At 38.3% G+C, this 19650-nt stretch overlaps 1 protein-coding gene across 10 annotated transcripts in view; it reads left to right on the forward strand.

The window, feature by feature from the left end:
* The window catches only part of UTRN (utrophin), a 501139-nt gene that overhangs the window by 142571 nt on the left and 338918 nt on the right, over nucleotides 1-19650 (forward strand). For all 10 annotated transcript variants that reach the window (XM_057739402.1, XM_057739404.1, XM_057739406.1 and 7 more), the window contains 7 exons: nucleotides 254-423; nucleotides 5861-5984; nucleotides 9665-9752; nucleotides 13182-13423; nucleotides 13587-13767; nucleotides 15731-15876; nucleotides 16526-16738. In XM_057739402.1, the coding sequence (XP_057595385.1) occupies nucleotides 254-423; nucleotides 5861-5984; nucleotides 9665-9752; nucleotides 13182-13423; nucleotides 13587-13767; nucleotides 15731-15876; nucleotides 16526-16738 (1164 nt within the window). The remainder of the gene's footprint in view (nucleotides 1-253; nucleotides 424-5860; nucleotides 5985-9664; nucleotides 9753-13181; nucleotides 13424-13586; nucleotides 13768-15730; nucleotides 15877-16525; nucleotides 16739-19650) is intronic.

Raw genomic sequence — 19650 nt, forward strand, 5'->3', positions numbered from 1 at the left:
CATAGAGACAGGAAGTAGATTAGTGGTTGCCAGGGGCCAAGAGAGAGAGAAGAATGGGGAGTGACTGTTTTGGGGGCAGGGTTTCTTTTTGACATGATAAAACTATCCTGGGATTAGTGGGCATGGTTGAACAACTCTGAATATATTAATAACCATTGGACCATGCATTTTCAAGGGGAGAATTTTATGGCATGTGCATTATATCCCAACAAAGCTGTTATAAAACATTAAAACTGGCCAATTTTTATTTCAGGTGACTCAGGCTGTCGCAAAGCTGGGAATGTCCCAGATTCCGCAGAAGGATCTTTTGGAGACGGTTCGCCTAAGAGAACAAGTAACTACAAAAAGGTCTAAGCAAGAGCTGCCTCCTCCTCCTCCCCCAAAGAAGAGACAGATCCCTGTGGACTTGGAAGCTAAGAAAAAGTGAGAACAGATAGAGACTATTTTCCAAACCCAATTCCCTCACATAATGTATTTTGTACTCGGTACTTATTTTGTACTAATCACTAATCATATGCAAATTTAGACATAATTATTGTAATGGAAATTCAACTACTGAACCACTCACTACCTCTGAGTCTTCTGAATATTCCACTTTACACATGTAAATCATCTGGATGATTTTACTTATCTTGGGTTCAATTGGAAAAACTGTTTGACAGAACCCTTCTTCCTTTCCCATCAGTTACCTTGGGTGCATGTGGTTGTCCACGAGCCCTCATTTATTCTTTCTTTCACTATCACAGTTCCTACAATTTTGCTTTAGATCCATCTCCTTATTCTTTGTGACTCTCCTTCCTCTTCTTGCCTTTAAAAAATAATTCACAGAAGTAATTCCTTTTTAGTATCCTTTTTTCTTCCTTCTCCTCCTTCATTCTTTTTCCGTGTTTTCTTTCTTTCTTTGTTAGTTCCTTTGTCATATTTATTAGCAGATTCTTCGTGTTTGGCTTTGAAATCCATCTTTGATAAAATATCTTTTCATTTCTGACTCAAAAGAAACTCGGAGATCCTTATAGGAGGAATAACCATGGCTGGCGTATATTGAGCTTTTACTAGAGTCAGATCGTCTGTAGAGCTCTCCTGTGGGCCAGGGACCGTTCCTCACAGGCACTGGAGCAGGTGGTCTCAGAGCAGCCCCTGAGTAGTGCGGTTATTCTCGCCCTTTCCCAGTGGAATCCCAGTGCTGGGGTGAATGAGCAGTTATTTTTGCCTGAATAAAAGTGATATGATTTCCCCAATTTAGCTTTTGTTAGACAAAGCAGGATTGCAGTTTTACCTGATGACTTTCATTTTGGTCATAAGGCTGCGTTCCTGCCTCCTAAGAGCATCTCCTTGCAGGACCAGTGGACCTCTGAGTTGCAAGCAGCAGCTGTGGAACTTTGACTTCTGGCGCCAAGACAGCAGATGATGAGGGAGACGCTTCAGATGTTGATTTTACCATAGACCTTTCATTTCCTGAGTGTTTATATTCTGTCAGTGTATCTGGCAGTGTGTTTCTCCAGGGCTGACTTTGTGCATTTGGAAGCTGGGAAGCTTGTGAAAGACTAGGGTGTATAAATAGGTTCTGGTACCAATTTCAGTTTTGGTGGGGGGGATTCCCTACACCAACAAGCAATTCTTGGGACACCAGCCGAGTATCCTACAGTTCAGCTCAATCCTGACACTGTCTACCGGGAGATAGCGTAAGATTTCCCAGGTTAAGGGTTTCGTCCTAAAAGACTGCCTTTGCCCCCTCCTGCCCCGCCCCAGATCAGTTGCCAATCACAAGCCCAGGTTACCTGTGCTTGTTACCAACTGGCTACAGGTTGGAGGTTTCCATGACCTCCTCCTTGGTCTTCAGACACCAGTTGCAAATCCAAGTTGTCACCTACAGTTCTGACCAACTGGCTGTAATTCAGAAGTTTCTAACATCCCCTCCTCTGGTTCAGTTAGTTGGCTAGAGCAGCTTCAAGAACTCAGAGAAACATTTTACTTGATAGATTACCAGTTTATTATAAAAGGATGTAACTAAGAAACAGCCAGACTGAAGAGATGCACAGGGCAAGGCGTGGGGAAAGGGCGTGGAGCTCACATGCCCACTCCAGGTGCCCCACTCTCCCTGAATATCCACGGGTCACCAACCTGAAGCTCTCTGAACCCCATCCTCTTGGGTTTTTAGGGAGGCTTCATAGCATGGTCACGACTGATTAAATCATTCGCCTTTGGCGACTGCTTCGACCTCTAGCCCCTCTCCCCTCCCCTGAGATCAGGATAAGACTGAAAGTTCCAGCCCTCTCATCACAGGGTTGGGTCTCCTGACAATCAGCCCACCTTTTTACGTGGGATCCAAAGGTCATCTCACTAACATAACAAAGGACACCTTCATTACTCTCATCAGTTTGGAAATTCCAAGGGTTTGGGGAACACTGTGCCAGAAACAGGGACAAAGACCAAATATACATTTCTTACTATAAATCACAGTATCACAGTGCATAATATAAAATCTTGAACATGACCGTGTTATATAGGGTGAATTCTGCTGCAAGAAACAGAATACTGTACCCAAAGTGACTTAATGAGGTCATTGATTATCTCACATTACAAGAAGTCTGGAGGTGGGGCAGTTTGAATAGGATGCTGTGGGTCAGCATCCTGGCACCTTGTCTCTGCTCTCCTCAGCATGTTGGCTTTTATCTTGTCTTCTCATGGTCCCGAGATGCTGCTGTAGCATTGGGCATAACATCCTTGTATAACCTGCTTTATAGACAGGCAGGGCAGGGAAGTTTTTCCTTATTTGTCTTTTTTTTTTTTTTGAAGTTTTATTTAAGTATAGTTTTTTTGTTGTTGTTTTTGGCTTCATTGGGTCTTCATTGCTGCATGTGGGCTTTCTCTAGTTGTGGCGAGTGGGGGCTACTCTTCGTTGCGGTGTGCCGGCTTCTCATTGTAGTGGCTTCTCTTTGTTGCAGAGCATGGGTCTAGGTGCACAGGCTTCAGTAGTTGTGGCGCACGGGCTTTAGAGCACAGGCTCAGTAGTTGTGGCACATGGGCTTAGATGCTCTGCAGCACTTGGGATCTTCCCAGACTAGGGATCAAACCCGTGTCCCCTGCATGGGCAGGCGGATTCTCAGCCACTGTGCTGCCAGGGAAGTCCCCTTATTTGTCTTTAAAAATTTTTTTTAATCAGGGAGAAAGACCTTTCCTGGAAGATATTAGCTAACTCCCCCACCCTGGTCTCACTGACCAGGACTTAGTCACTTGCCCATATCCTGGATTCCTGGGAAGTTGAAACTGTCTTGCCTTTTCAGTCTTTATGGTTGTGTTCTGGGGTACTCGGGCAGCAAGGAAGAAGTGTGGTGGGGGGGAGGTGTCTGTTAGGTGGGCAACTAGCTGTGAGTTCCACAGTCTTCTACCCATGATTTGCTTGATGCAGAAGTGCCTTCATTTCATTCCCGGACAAACAGAGGCTTGAGTACATCCAGTTCATTATAATAGACAGCAGTGAAATTTCATTATTAGAAATTTTGCCCAGACAAAGTTGGCCCTCTCTGTCTACTGAACTGTGCTAGTTTTGCATTTTGGAGTGATCCAGAACCACATCAACCCCCTTCAATATGGTACCTCTTCAGAATTTAAAGATAGGTTTCATACTCTAATTTACCTTGTCTTAAAGTCCAGAGTATTCTTAAACATCCTAGTGTGACATGGTTTCCAGATCCTTTAATGTTTTTAGTCTGATGTAGAAACCACCATTAGCTTGTCTTAAAATGGGCTGTCCGAGCAGATGTGAACCTTGAATAACTGCTTAGCGTAGCTTACAATAGATGCTTCAAAAATGATGGTTTATTTCCTCTTGTCCTCTCCTGGTGCTGCTAGTGGCTGTTTTTTTTGTTTTTTATTTTTTTCCCAGGTACCACAGGGAGAGTCATCTATAATCTAGATACACATCTGTTGACATGACCTGAGATCACTGCAGCTCTAATGCATTCACATAGCTCTTGCTCATATTGAGGGCAGAGATGGACTAAGTCTCCAAGGTCATTTGAAACATATGATCTTTGGCTTGTGCTCCTCTTCTCTGAAAGATTAAATAGAAACCTGCTGTTAAGATGACAGGAGGAGTGTACCATTGTTTGAGTGATACTGTGACCCCTGGTTATTTACCTAGAGTGTCACAAAATCCTGTTCAAATTACACGAAAAATTTACCTTGATGAAAAGACAAATGTTCATAATTCACTAGAAACACTTTGAGCCAAGTTCCCAGAAGAATCAGCAAGGACAACCTGTGCTTGCCTGAAAGTCTCTGAAAATACCCAAACGTTGTTTTGAGAAGCCTTGCAGGCAGAGCACTGGTTAAGAGGACAGACTCCTCGCTTGAATCCCAGCTCTACCCTTTGTTAATGTTGTGGCCTGGAGTAGTTATTTAAAACCTCTGTGAGCTCAATTGCTTCATCATTAGAAGGGATAATAATAGTGTAGACTCGTAGGGCTGCTGTGAGGATTCCTTGAGTTCATAATGCACACAGAACATTTAGAAAAGGGCCTGGCATATGGCCAGCAACCAGTGACTGTTTCTCCTCTTGTTCCTCCTTACTGTGTGTTTTTTTGTTTTGTTTTTTTGTTTTTTCTTTTGGGCTGCTTTGGGTCTTCATTGCTGTGTGCGGGCTTCTTCTAGTTGCAGCGAGTGGGGGCTACTCTTCGTTGCAGTGTGCAGGCTTCTCAGTGCAGTGGCTTCTCTTGTTGCAGAGTAGGGGCTGCAGTAGTTGAAGCACGTGGGCTCAGTAGTTGTGGTGCATGGGATTAGTTGTTCAGCAGCTTTTGGGATCTTCCTGGCCCAGGGATCGAACCTGTGTGCCCTGTATTGACAAGAGGATTCTTAACCACTGTGCCACCAGGGAAGTCCCTCACTGTGGTTTTGACTGACCTTCTCAGCACCTCTCAGGTCTGTCCCCTTTGCTCCTTTTCCACAGTCACCTGCTTCTGGCTCCTGTTACTACCACAGTCTGTTCTCTGCACTTGCCTCTCTTTATTCTTTCTCCTCAGTGAACACAGAAGGATGAATATAATCACATCTGTCCCATGCTTTAAACCCCTCACTGGCTCTCAGTTGCCTTTTGGTTAGGGTCCAGCTCCTTAATCTATCCTGCAGGGCTTTCCAGTTGCTGGTCCCTGGGGCTCTCTGCCACATGGGCAATTGTTCCTCCCCACCTAGTACTCACTCTTCCAGCCACACCTAACTATGTACAGTGTGCAAAGTGTGGTCCTCCCTTTCTTTGCAAGGAAAACTCCTGGGCATAATGCTGTTGTTCTCCAGGAAGCCATCCCTCCCGCGTTGGATTAGGAGGCATCCTGTGAATTCCTGGGATTAGCACCTAGCAAATTATTTTGTTATTGCTGTTATTTTCCATTGCCTATATGAGACTGGAATCTCTGGGAGGGCTGGGATTGTGTCTGGTTTACCTTCATATTAAGAGCCTAGTCCTGTGCCTGGCATATAGGAGACTCAGTAATTACATGTTAAATTAAAGAAGGCATTAACTTAGGACTGTCTGTATTTGTTTTTTTCTGTTGTTATCTAACCAGATCTGTTTTTCTTGATCTACAAAGGGTTTACGAAAGTATAAGTGACTTCTTATAATGCTTAAAATTCTTATTTATTTTCTTTATTTATTACTGTTTTGTTTTTGTTCCTCTTTTTATACTTTTAATTGTAAAAGTATGATCTTATTTTGTGTGGTTACTGTATTTCTGGGTTGCCTTTATTTTTGAGGAGCGCTTAAAAACACATGCCTGATGGGTATTGTGGTTGCTCTCTTTCTTGAGCCAAGTGAAATAATAGAAGAAAATGACTGACAATTGGTAACATCTGAATCTTAAATCAGGTTTGATGCTGTAAGTGCTGAGCTGTTGAAATGGATCTTAAAATCAAAGACTGCCATTCAGGCCACAGAGATAAAAGAGTATAAGAAGATGCAAGAAACATCAGAAATGAAAAAGAAATTGAAGGTAAAACACAACAAAAATATCCTAGTGAATAAAATTTTTCATCAGGATGGTTTTGCTGTTGGCATAAAGATGTGATGGGATCCGGAATTTTCCTGTTAAATAAATGTAGCCATAAGATAGCTTTTAGAACATTGTAGTACATTTTGAATCTGTTCAAGCTGGCTGGCATCGGATCCCTGTGTGGAGGAGGAGTTTTTTTCCTCCTTCTGTAATCATTGAGTTGTGCAGGAGGGGACGCTTGCTAAAGTGACCCAGTTGTTATTACTACGTTTTAGCTTGATTAGAGCTACCTAAATCTGGTACCTGACAGTATACATGTGTATGTTGAAAATGTTTTCCGAATACAACAAACTATTTCAAATCTCAAGATTTCTTCTGTATACATCCTTTTTAGAGGATAGACATATTTAGAACAAATAAATACTATAAAAGGTATGGGATTGTAGCTCTGCTACTCTGTACTGCATGTGTGTTACTGTAAATTGTGATAGGGAGATTGCAGTGATTTATGTCATTGGTGTTCATTAAGTCTCTGTACATCCTTGCATGAATTATTTGGGCACCTAGAGCAAGTCTGGATCACCATCTACCTCAGCAATGGAGTTTGTAAAGAGTTTGGAGATGGTTTAAAAAACAAGATGTGTGTGTGGATATCGATGATGTGAGTTAGAGAGTGGTAGGTACTGAGAGAATTGAGAGGAGGCCGGCATTGTGGCTGTCTCTATACACTGGTAAAATCCAGAGGGCAAAGTGACACTGAAGGAGGGGGCTTGGAGCTGGGCAGAAGGGCACACCAGGCAGGAGGCGCCCCTGAGCAGAGGCTTGGAGCAGGGCAAGTGTGTTATGATGCTTGGAACAAGTAATTCATTTTGTTTTGTGCTAGGTGTATGTGTAAAAGTAGTACAGAGTTAAGTTGGAGAGGTGGCTTGGGATCAGACCCTGGAGGACTTTGAATGTTTGGATGAAAAGTTGAGACTGACTTTTGCCTTATCATTCCACTGTAACTGTTCTCATTTAGATGGCACCATTGACGACTGCTTTCGAAATCCAAAGGATAGATTTCCATTCTCATCAGATTTCCTTTCTCTGCAGCATTCGCCACTGTTTACTTTCCCTTCTTACATGTCACTTAATAAAGATATTTTTTAAGCTTAAATAAAATGCTAGCAACTAGAACTCAATAACACATGAAAAGGTAGTCTTTTACTTATAGTCAAATGGTATTTTTTATAGGAACCCGCAAATAGTCTAAAATTAGAAAATCTATTAATATACAGCATTAGTAGATTTAAATTCAAATCAAATAAATTTTAAAAGATACTCATCTCCATAGTAGAATTCTTCTTAACATGTCTTTAAGACGTCTAATTCAAACCATTTGTCAACATTTTACTTAATAGCGAAATAAAAAAATAATTCCCATTAAAATTACACATTTATGAAATTACCCTTATTATTTAATGTTATTGGTACTAATAATATCATCTGTCACTCGATGAATTCTAAGATATAAATTTGGTTACACAGCTTTAGTGCTTGCAATTAATTAACGATTTCCCATTGCTGTGGGGATAAAATGTGAAGGCCACAGTGCCCCAGCGTACAAGGCCTTCCAGACAGCTCTCTTCCCTACCTCTGAGCACAGCCTCAGCACCTCTCATTCACTCATCGCAGCTCCAGCCCTCCTGACTCGTGCTCTTTTCTCAGTATCCTGCCTTCACCATGTGTTGCTTTCCGGGCTTCAAAAGATCCCTTATTAAGCCTTTGTGCTGTGTGGCTGAAATGCCCTCTGCTTCAGAAAGCCTTTTAACCTCATTAGGCAGATTCCGTATTGCTTTGACCATACCTCTGTTAAAGCCATTATTGCATTTATGCCATTATTTGTTTTTATGCCTGCTGCCACTGCTTAGAAAGTGAGGATGATTTTCCATTGAAACCTGTAGTTTCAGCACTCCATAAAGTTCTTGGCTCATGGAAGGAGAGAATGATGACTGTGGACAGTGGGGATGTGGAGCTACCACCATCAGAGCCCTCTGCACAGGGGATCAAGAGAGCCAGACGTGAGGGCTCTGTTCCACCATTTCATGTTCCTCTGAAAGACCCGTAGATGATATTAATAATCATTCAGCAGCCCCATTCTCAAAGGCAATAAAGTGGCAGAGAATTTGGAAGTTACAGTGATCCATATGGAACAAGTCCCACAAAATATTGATAAGTTAAATTCCATCCTGTGACCTAAGAACAATTTTACTTCCAGAAATTGTTACGATAACATTTGAGGGGGTAAAAGTAACAATTGTGTATGTTTGCCTGAGGCATGATTGGCAGTGCCTGTGTTTTTCCCTTATTTATGAGTTCGTTTATTTTGTTGTTTTAGACAAGAAGTAGTAGATGCCAAAGGTCTGGGGAAAATGGAAAATAAAGAAAATTTAACCATTGCTTTAATCATTAATTTTTCTTGCAAATTTGGGAAATATCAACTTAATTTTATTTTAGTGAAGGAATAACTTGTTCCAACTGATGCAATACCTGGATGGAGAATCCCTAGTCTAATCTACCGCCACCATAAAAAATAGCAAAAAATCAGTTTGTATAAAGCAGGTAATAATTTTTCTCCAGTTTGATGGTGACTTTTTGCATTGATAGTTAAACAAAAGTAGTGTTTCTTAGAATCTCTTGTTCTTTCTTGATCTTTAACTATAAAAATGGTTGTTTTACTTAGTCACATTAAAGTCTGTGCAGAGCAAAATAGGAGAGCTAAGTTTATTTGATAGTGCTTTACATACATAGACCCTGGAAGTGGGATTCTTCTCTAGATTGTCTGGTTGAAGTAATATGCGTTGCTTGGATGCTTTGATTGTGCTATTTGGGACACTTTTTGAGTAGTTAGAGATAATTATCAAATGGAGAAATTTCAAATACTGACTGTGTACATCATTCGTGTGTGTGTGTATGTGTGTTTATGATTTTACTCAGCCCTTTCTAACTAATTCTGGAAGATTTTGTCTTCCCTGGTCTCTGAGATATAGGGACATTGAGAATATCAAATCATAGAGACATAAATATTAAAATGAAGAGCCATTCTTTGAATATAAAGGATAAAATACTTTGGTTTGGGTCCTAAAGCATATTGTCATTGTTTAAAAGTTCTGTATGAATTAATTATGGTTGTGGTTGAAGTTTGCGTTTGACCTTATGCTTATTGTAGCACCAACAAATAATATTGAGGCTCAGATTATTTCTTTCATATTTATTTTTGTTTGGTGATTTCTGTCTTCATAGCACATTCAGTTCATGTGACTCAAACTGTTATTTTTATGGTGTGGAGGATACTGAGGCCATGTATGGGAATAAATATTCTGAATCTGAAATACTAATTTAAATTACTTCCTCCTGATAGGAACTCATGTACGTAGTGTACAGTTTTTTCTTCTTAAAAAATAAACCAAATTTTTATATTGTTTGTTTGAATTTAACTTTTGAAATTGAATCATCTCTAGTGTTCTGGAGGGCAGGCTGAAATGGCATAGTTTCATCTTGTAGTATTTTCTTAGGTAAACTTTGACTGTAACACCTAAAGAGAATGTGGGGGGGACATTAAATATAAAAACTTCAGTAAGCATTAATATTATATCGAGAAGAAAGTTTGCAGTATTCTTATGTCGGGACTTTATTTTCAGGGGTTAGAAAAGGAACAGATGGAAAGAAGTTCCAGACTGGGTGAATTAAACCAAACCGGACAAATCCTTTTGGAGCAAATGGGAAAAGGTGAGAACCTTAATTTTTTTTTTTAAAGTTTTCTTAGATGGTGGCACTGAATACTGTTTACAGTTTAACAAATCAAATATTCATTTTAACACTCTTTGCTAGACAAGTGGTTTTCAAAAACATTTTTAGGCAGAAGAATCTTTTTAGAAATGAAATTTATGCTGAAGCTGATGTAAAACAGATAAAAGCAAAGTTGTTCTGCTTTTTGTAGGGGTAAGGGAACCTGAGTAAAACTCTGATACCTCATCAGAAGAGTTAAAATCCACTGGTGGTAGAAGATTTAAAAATCTCATCTTTGGGGTTATATATGGGAAATTTTTTTTGGAGGGAGGTAGTAAAAGAAAATTTTGGTTTGGCAACATTGGGGAAATGTCTCTCTCCCTCATCCCTCCTCTCCCTCTTTCCTTCCTTCCTTCCAAACAGAACAGTATTTTCATTCAAACTTCACCCTAGCTGGATGTGGGCACCCAGCTTTGAGATTACTTTTTCGAGTAGTTACTTGAAGGGACTTAGAGACTGAGAGGCAACATAATTTCCCTTGAGATACTTCAATAATTACAATAAATCTTGTGTTAAATTTATGTTAGTTACAATCATAGATTCTTCACTTCCACATCAACATTGTAGCTTGGAAACCAGACTTTATATGGGTGATGTGGAGTAATTTCATGAGTCTGTGAACTGAATTAACTTCATGTCTGTGTCAGCTTTTAGGAGTGTGGCAGAATTAGAGTACAGAGATTCATTTATTTTAAAAAATCTGTTATTAAAAAATTTTAAGATGGGGTGGGAAGCTTAGAAATGGGGATATTGTTCTGAACAGGGTCTATATGTTCTGGGTTTGATTTTCTCATTTTGGGGGAGTGTCTGCCTTTTGTTAGTGAGAGAATAACAGTGATTTTTAAAATTTCCCACTGTCATTCCATTTTATCCATTATTCTGATTTTACAGTATTGCATTTTACTTCTCTATGTGTGGTTAGTGCTGTTAATCCTACTACTGTTTTAAAACCAGAAATGTTGAACAGAAATGAAAGCACAACTGGGTGATTCTCCTTGCCTTTCCTGTTCCTCAATACATTTGAAATAAATCCTAGACCATGGATAATTAATGTAGAAGCTTTTTGTACAGAGTGTAATTTGTCCAGAGTCTGCCTATGTAAGGATGCAGATATATGATTCAGTTCAGTTAGAAAAGCACATCAAATTCTTCAGTAAAACAGATGTTCGAATAATTACATCACTAGTTTTCTCAAACCAGTTTCATCAAAAAAATCCCAGCACAGTGAAGTCTGATAGGACCTTTCTACCTAATACATGTGAATTAAATTTTGTGATATCTCTTGTAGCACAAAAATGTTTACAAAAAATGAAATAACCTGTTTCAATTGACTTTCACAACTGCTGTACCAAACCTGGTTTTCTTGGTTTAACTTATTTTGTTCCTAAAGATAGTCAACTGCGCTAACAGAGTAATGGGGCTCTTGGATGATGTAGCTTTAAAAATTGACTCCCATATGTCTGGCAAAGTATATAAGCCTGTGGAATTTGAGGATGATCCTATGTTTTGTAAACATTTCTCTTGGTTTTAATAGTGATAGATTGAAAAGCTAAAGTCAAGTGAGAGTAAGTAGCAGGAATATGTTATATATTATTCCTTCTAGAAAATTAATAAAAGGATGGGATATTGATTTTGGCTTTTGATTAGTCATCTAAGAATTGGATGTTCTATAGAAAAGCTACAGCTCTGGATCTCTAGGAGAAAAACAATTATTTTAAAAGACAGTGTACAGTTTTCCTTTTTTAAGATGTAAATTGTGCTTTATTTATTACTTGATACTGATCCAAACTATAATATCAAGCTTAGAGGAGGGAGATTTAAATTTTGAGAACTGGTTTGAAAGGGCAAAGTGAATGGGTCATAAAATACTGTCAGTGAAGAAAAAAAATTATTGAAGAAGTTCCCTTACCTAGTATCTAAAGTGATAACCTCTTTCCTATTTTCTGGATTAGTGGTGATAATTTTCCATCTCAAAAATTTTATTTGCCAGCTTAATTTTCTTTCTTGTTTATCATAAATTGCCCTGGCATGTAAATGAAGTGGCTGATGTTAGTCCTTTGCCCACTTAAAATAGAAATGACCTGGCAGAAGCACAGCCTAGATCTCCATTGCTCAGATGGTTTGTCAGAAAAATGGTAATTTATTTAGTTTATGACCTCCATTAACAGGGATAATTGAACCTGGACTGTGGTGTGAATGTTATGTCTAAGTGTAATATTCTGTTACCTGTGTGATGGTGGACAGTTTGCCTCGGCAGTTGACATTGGTGATGTATTCAAATTATGTAATGTCACACTTGCATTTCTAATTTTCAGTGGATACAGTGTGTTATAGAAATTTTCAAAATTGCATCATCTCTGGATCCTAAATAATCTTTTGTTTTACGTGCCATTTTTTTCCCCTTACAGCTCTCATTGCCCTGGACTTTGATTGCATATGTTTACAAAGTTTTATTGCCCTCCTACTCAAATAACGATGTTAAGTCCATTTTTCAACATGCATGCTCTCCTCAGGAGATAAAGATTCCTTTGTAGATTTCCCATACTTTTTCATAGTAATTTTCAATGATTTGATGGTATTTTATATTAAGGGAAGGACTGTGATAAAACCTATTATTATATATAATTCTTATTTCTATGAACATTCTCTCTCAAAAATATGAGAAACAAAATTATAAGATGTCAGTAATAAACATAATGGCATTTTTTTCTGATGTGTTTCTAAAGTAGATAATGTTAGCATTGCATTGATATTTTGGCATTTACTGGTCTATGTATAGCATTCCCCGTAGGCTTACTGATGCTTCTTGGGCCTGGCTGCTGGCTTAGTATTCCTGCACTCACCAGGCTGCTCCCAGTTCTAGCCCTTCGCTTTGTAATTCCTATGACGCTGAGGTTTGGTTACCGAAGTTTCAAGTTGCCGCCTCCTTTTTCTAGCCAGTTTTCTTTTTCCTGATGACAGAGGGTCTGCCTTCTGATGTGAGAGCCCCAGACAAGTCCAGACAGTTCATTTCATTTCTCCTGCTCAGACGAGAAACTAGTAGAGCAGTAGGAGGCCAAGGATGGAAACACACGTTCTGTATAAAAGGCAGTGGCTGACACTCCACTGATGTGCTTTTCATGATGGTCATCCCACTCCTGAACTGCTATTTTAAGCCCCTCTCTTCCCATTTTTATCAAGCAATTAAACAAAGTTATTTTTAAGTGCATGATTGTAATGTTTGTTGTGGTGTTAAAAAGGATTTAAGGGAGTGATCATTACGTATGACATTGCATCATTATTTTAAATAGGTTAGAATGCTTATAACAAATCCAAAACAAGTTTTGTAATAATATATGAAGCATCTGCTTATTTTTCATGGCTGCGTAGACGGTCTTCCTACTGAAGAAATAAAAAATGTTCTGGAGAAGGTATCATCAGAATGGAAGAATATATCACAGCATCTGGAAGATCTGGCGAGAAAAATTCAGCTACAGGAAGATATAAATGCTTATTTTAAGCACCTTGATGAGCTCGAAAAGACCATAAAGACAAAGGAGGAGTGGGTAAAACACACACCCTTTTCAGAATCTCCCCAGCAGTCCTTGCCAAGCTTGAAGGATTCCTGTCAGGTAAACACACAACCATCCAGAACGTGAAAGAATTCTATGTCCAGTCCCATATTTAAAGAAGATGCTCCTTGTGTCATGAACCTTAGGTTAATTCTGCTCTGATTAACTTTCTGTGAGGATGTTCACCTTCAGTGAGTAGAGCGATCGTATTTTCTCTTCATAGCGAGAGTTGACAAACCTCCGTAGTCTCCACCCCAGAATTGAAATGCTGCGTGCTAGCTGCTCAGCCCTGAAGTCTCAGCCTTCTGCCCCAGCCTTTGTCCAGCAGGATTTTGAGAGCTTTGTGGGCCGCTACCAGGCTGTGCAACAGGATTTAGAGGAGCATCACCAACAGCTCGAGAACGGTAAACCCATTCTCCTGGGCTTTTTATTAGACAGTTCCACCATCTCCCTTCTCCGTTTGCCTTAACTTAAAAATTACTCCCAATATTTAGACGTTTTTAGTACACTTGCTTGTTTTGCACCAGCCTTACTCTGTTTTCCTCCGGGCCTGCTACTGCTCCAGTTCTTAAAGTATACTCAGACTATTTCCTGCATTCACGCTTGTTTGTAAAAATGCAGACAGCTTTCATGTGCTGTTAAAATTGTGTTAACAGGATATGATGATTTTTAAAGAGTTTCTTTAAGGGTGTTGTTTCTCCCTTTCATGGAAGGAGGCCAGCTGATATCCTCACTAGCAGGGCTAAAAAGAATGATCCCTTGCTTCTGTTTGCTCAGAATGGTTAAAGTTTTAGCAATACCACCTCTTCTTTTCAAAGAAATCATGCTCCTCTTTCAAAGTCTGAAAAACTTTGAAGAGTTTTTACTTTTGAAATAAGCCTGGTTTGGGAAGGTTAGCCATTAAAGGTTTTGAAAGCTCACCTCTCATATATTGTATTTTTTTCTCCTTGGCTCTTAAGTCAGGAATTGTCTTGCATTATGTAGTGTTATGGGGAGTGCATGCTAAAAAGCTACCCACTTCACCGTACCCTTCCTTGCAGCAATTGTAGGTTATGTAATGACTTGTAAGACTCTGTTTGTGTGCATGGTAAGAAAATGTGTCAGGTTTCCTTTCTTCTGGAAAGGCATTTGGACGCCATACTCTTTGTTTATTGAATTCAATTAACCTAGACTGTGAAGTGTTTGAGAGTACCTCCTTTTCAATTTGCTTTTACAAAATATGCTTTCATTTTTGACAAGGCAGTTTAAATGTTTAGTTTTTTAACTTTGAAACAATTTGTAAATTTATTTTTTTTTTTGTTTTTGATTGTGGTAAAATATACATAACATACAATTTACTGTGGTAACCATTTTAAAGTGTAGAGTTCAGGAGTGTAAAATAGATTCACATTGTTGTGCAACCTGTCCCCAGAACGTCTTCGTCTTGTAAAACCGAAACTATACCCATTAAATGACAGCTCTTCATTTCCTGCTCCCTCCAGCCCCATTCTACTTTCTTTTTCTAGGAGTTGGACTGTTCTAGATACCTCACCTAAGTGGAATCACTCATTTTTTGTATTTTTGTGACTGGCTTGTGTCACTTATCCTCAAGGTTCCTTTGTGTGGGTTGCACGTGTCAGAATTCCCTTCCTTTTTAAAGGCCGAATAGTATTCCATCGTATGTGTACACCATGTTTTGTTTATCCATTCTTTTGTAGATGGGCGTTTGGGTTGTTTCCACCCTTTGGCTGTTATGAGTAACACTTCCAGTTTCTTAACTTTTGCTGCTGGTTGGTTTCACCTCTTTGTGCTTCAAATGAGCTGGCTTCCTCTCTACACAAGAGTTGCTTGTCTGTAAATCTGACGTCAGTGGCTGAAGTAGACACCACTCCAACTGCCTTGGACAGCCATTATTTCTCAGGGTACCTGGGTGGCTTGGCTGTGGTGTTCAACATAACGTCCACCCCTCTGTGGATGGCAGTTTGTCTACACGCATGAACTTAGAGGAGGACTGGTTGAGGGGATCTTTGTCTCCTTTTATTCTTTGTGTAGCTACTGGGGAAAAGGAAATTATATGAGACAAAAGGAACATTGTAGTACCGTCTTCAGAGAGACATTTCATCATGATGAAATGAAGAAAAGTGATGGTGGGTTACTTAATATTTCAAACATCAACATCCCACAGGAATGAAGTCACTGTCTGACTCTCAGAAATGCCAGTGGAGTGATTTATTTTATTTCTAACAGAGACTGTTTTTAATTTTAATTATGGAGTTTAACCTCTTATGTATTAGAATTCATTTATTATATATGGAAGATTAACAGTGTGAATAACAATATTAGTTTCCTAACATTATTTTCTCAAAGTAAGTATTTTTCAATAAACAGAACTGAAGAGCCGACCTGGACCTGCATATTTGGAAACACTGAAAACGCTGACAGATCTGCTAAATGACTCTGAAGATAAGGCCCAGATGTCTTTGAATGTCTTGAGTGATCTTGCAAAGGTGGAGAAGGCCCTGCAAGAAAAAAAGGTGATATATATTTTAAGCCTTAGAAGTCTAGGCTCATTTCTAATATCTCATATCACATATTTTGAAATATTTTTTCAGCTACTTAAAAAATATATTAGTTTTGGTTAAAATTGGTCAAACATTTCTTATACTTCTTATAATTTGAAGGTTAATTACTATAACATGGGACCTCAGCTGGAAGGTAGTTATTAAATATTTTTAATAGAATAAAAGCATATTTTCTCCTATTGTGACTAGCTTAAAATTCTCAACTGGATAAAATATCTTTAATGAAATGAAGAGTATTGACTGTGTTATTCTTTTTCAGTGTTGAATGAAAATGCTTCCCTGGTCATTTAAGTATGTGCCTCTGCATTCTTTCATCAGATACAACAGATCCCCTGGAGCCCTGCACACTGGGCCTTCACTGGACCTGTTGTTCAACTGGTTTTTAGTGCAGAGAATACACTGTATCAAAACTACATACAACTCATGTAGGGAAAGCTGTGACTTTTTAGATTACACTTATTCTTTTTTTCATGAGTTTTTCACAATTCTTTTTTTTTTATTAAATTATTTGTAAAAAGTGATTTTGACTGTTTATAGTCAGTGTTATTGCATCTGCACAGACAAATTATTTGTATTTTTAATCTTAAAAACTATTTTCCAGGCCCTTGATGAAATCCTAGAGAATCAAAAACCTACATTATATAAACTTGCAGAAGAAACAAAGGCTTTAGAGAAAAACATTTCTCCAAATGTAGAAAAAACATATAAGCAAGAATTCGATGATGTTCAAGGAAGGTGGAACAAACTAAAGGTCAAGGTTTCTAAAGATCTGCATTTGCTTGAAGAAATTACCCCCAAACTCAGAACTTTTGAGGTAAATCTAAATGTCATTAGGAGTTTAAATTTATTACAGAGTAAATAGTAATTATAAGTAAATATCTATTATTTGAGTATTTTGCATCCTTTCTAGTCCCACACTTATTATGTGCTTAAGTTGGGATATATAAATCCCAACCGAAGACATACTTTTAATGTTCTGGAGAACACGTTTATCTCCTTTTGCCTTGCGAAAAGGCTTCTTGGTAGAGGTAAACTGGACCTTGAAGCCTTTTCGCAAGTTTTGATTTGCATTTCTCTAATAATTAGTGATGTTGAGCAGCTTTTCATGTGCCTCTTGGCCACCTGTTTGTCTTCTTTGGAGAAATGCCTATTTAGGTCTTCTGCCCATTTTTTGATTGGGTTGTTTGTTTTTTGGTATTGAGCTGCATGAACTGTTTATATATTTTGGAGATTAATCCTTTGTCTGTTGATTCATTTGCAAATATTTTCTCCCATTCTGAGGGTTTTCTTCTTGTCTTGCTTATAGTTTCCTTTGCTGTGCAGAAGCTTTGAAGTTTCATTATATCCCACTTATTTATTTATTTATTTATTTTATTTCCATTACTCTAGGGGGTGGATCAAAAAAGATCTTGCTGTTATTTACGTCGAGGAGTATTCTTCCTATGTTTTCCTCTAGGAGTTTTATAGTGTCTGGACTTAAATTTAGGTCTTTAATTCATTTTGAGTTTATTTTTGTGTATGGTGTTAGGGACTCTTCTAATTTCATTCTTTTATATGTAGCTGTCCAGTTTTCCTAGCACCACTTATTGAAGAGGCTGCCTTTTCTCCATTGTGCATCCTTGCCTCCTTTGTCATAGATTAGTTGACCATAGTTTATCTCTGGGCTCTCTATCCTGTTCCATTGATCTATATTTCTGTTTTGGTACCAGTACCATACTGTCTTGATCACTGTAGCCTTATAGTATAGTTTGAAGTCAGGAAGCCTGATTCCACCAACTCCGTCTTTTCTTCTCAAGATTGCTTTGGCTATTTGGGGTCTTTTGCGTTTCCATACAAATTGTAAAATTTCTTGTCCTAGTTCTGTGAAAAATGGCATTGGTAATTTGATAGGGATTCCATTGAATCTGTAAATTGCTTTGGGTAGCATGCCAATATTTTAACATGGAATTTAAAGAGAATAAAGATTCCTTCAAAGCACAAAAGAATGTCCTGTAGTTATAGTAGTCCATCTGTAAGCTTTAGTGGGTTATTACTGATGTAGCAAATCCCGGAACTTAAAAGTAGCCAGTTGGAGCATATGACACATTTATTTCCATTAAAAATATCTCACTTCAAGCACCTGTGTCTGGATATTTAGATTTTGGGGGTTGTTTTTATTACAGTAACAGATTTGTAATGTAAATTACAAATTTTTAATTTACTTTTTGTGTCCTGACTGTTGACAGTGTCTATCGTGCAACTTCTGTATTGAAAGATTTATTTTTTAATTCTAAAGAACATTTTGCTCCTTTATTTGCTTTGAAGGAATTGCTTATTACTTAACTACTCACAAGTCACTTAGGAAGACTTCTAAATTTTCCCTTAAAGATAATTGCAGTGAATATTCATTTGCAGGTTAAAATTGTTTTTCCTTTTTCAAAGACCTGGTGTCTGTTTTTTTAGGCATTCAAGTTCTATTTGTCTTTAAGGCATGAAGTACAGTAGGTTTTCAACTCAGTGCCAATTTATGATGATGTTTCTTAGGAAAGTGGTTGACTTGTTTATTTTTAGAATGCATTTTAAATTATATGAGAAATACATAAATACTGCTCATTGAAGACATTGAATAATAGAGAAGTTTGAGAGTGAGCATTTGGAATTCCCTTTCTTTCCCAATGCCATTTTCTTTCCTGGAAGCAGCTAACATTAACAGTGATCCTTGCTGGAGGTTAACATACTCAAAGAAGAAAGTTCATGAATATTACTAATTCTAATCATTTTTTCCCACACTAACAGAACCAAATGACACTGGAACTCCATAAGGGATATTTAAATAGACGGTACACAAATGCTCGAATATGGATAGGCGTGTGAATCCTGATACTCAAAATAATAATGCTTTCTGTTGACACAACACATTTAAACTTTGAAAGTACTTTCATAGCCATGTACTTATGCGTACCTTTTTCCTACCATCCTACAATACTTGTAAGGTGATCTTGTTACCTGTTTATGTTTCAGTCTTATGTGATTTGTTTCCCTTATGTGCCTGCATTTCCTGTATCTGTATGGCTGGTTTCTTCTGTACACGTGGAGGTTGGATCTGCATTGTTACTCATAGTGTCATGCTCAAATATGTTTTTAAATTCTTTTTTTGTCTATTCCATGCCAAATTAATGACCTAAATTCCTGTACTTAAGAATTAAAATGTGAATTGGTGCTTTTAAAAACTCTCTTGGAAAGACCTACCACTCCTTCCAGGAAGCAAAATATTTAAAAATACACAAAAAAGGTCATATTTTCACTATGGATTTTACTGACATGACTTTTTTATGAATTATGAGGATTAAATATTATAAAATCCTAAGACGCTACTTACCACCAGCAATAATATCTTTGAATTCAGGGGCTGCAAAGATATTTTGTATTGTGTCCTTTCCCCTATTCAAGATCCCCTGCAGTGTGGTATAACCATGAAATTGTGAACCTGTCTTCAAGGCCCGCACAAAACTCTCTCTTATGTTTACCAATGTTCCCGCCTCTTTGGACCCCCTCTTTAGCCCCTTCCTTCTGTTTGCAGACTCTCATGTAATCTTTTGCCCTGATGATCCCATTCCCTTTAAATCTGATTCCTGCTTGCAGTCTCTCCTCTCTTGAATTCATTGTCCACACGGATGCCAGAGTTGTATTTCTGGAAAGGATTGGTTGTCTTTGCCATAATAATACAGAGTGCTCTCACGGACATCT

The sequence above is a fragment of the Hippopotamus amphibius genome, chromosome 6 (assembly GCF_030028045.1).
Source record: "Hippopotamus amphibius kiboko isolate mHipAmp2 chromosome 6, mHipAmp2.hap2, whole genome shotgun sequence".
In the NCBI taxonomy this organism is placed as follows: Eukaryota; Metazoa; Chordata; class Mammalia; order Artiodactyla; family Hippopotamidae; genus Hippopotamus; species Hippopotamus amphibius.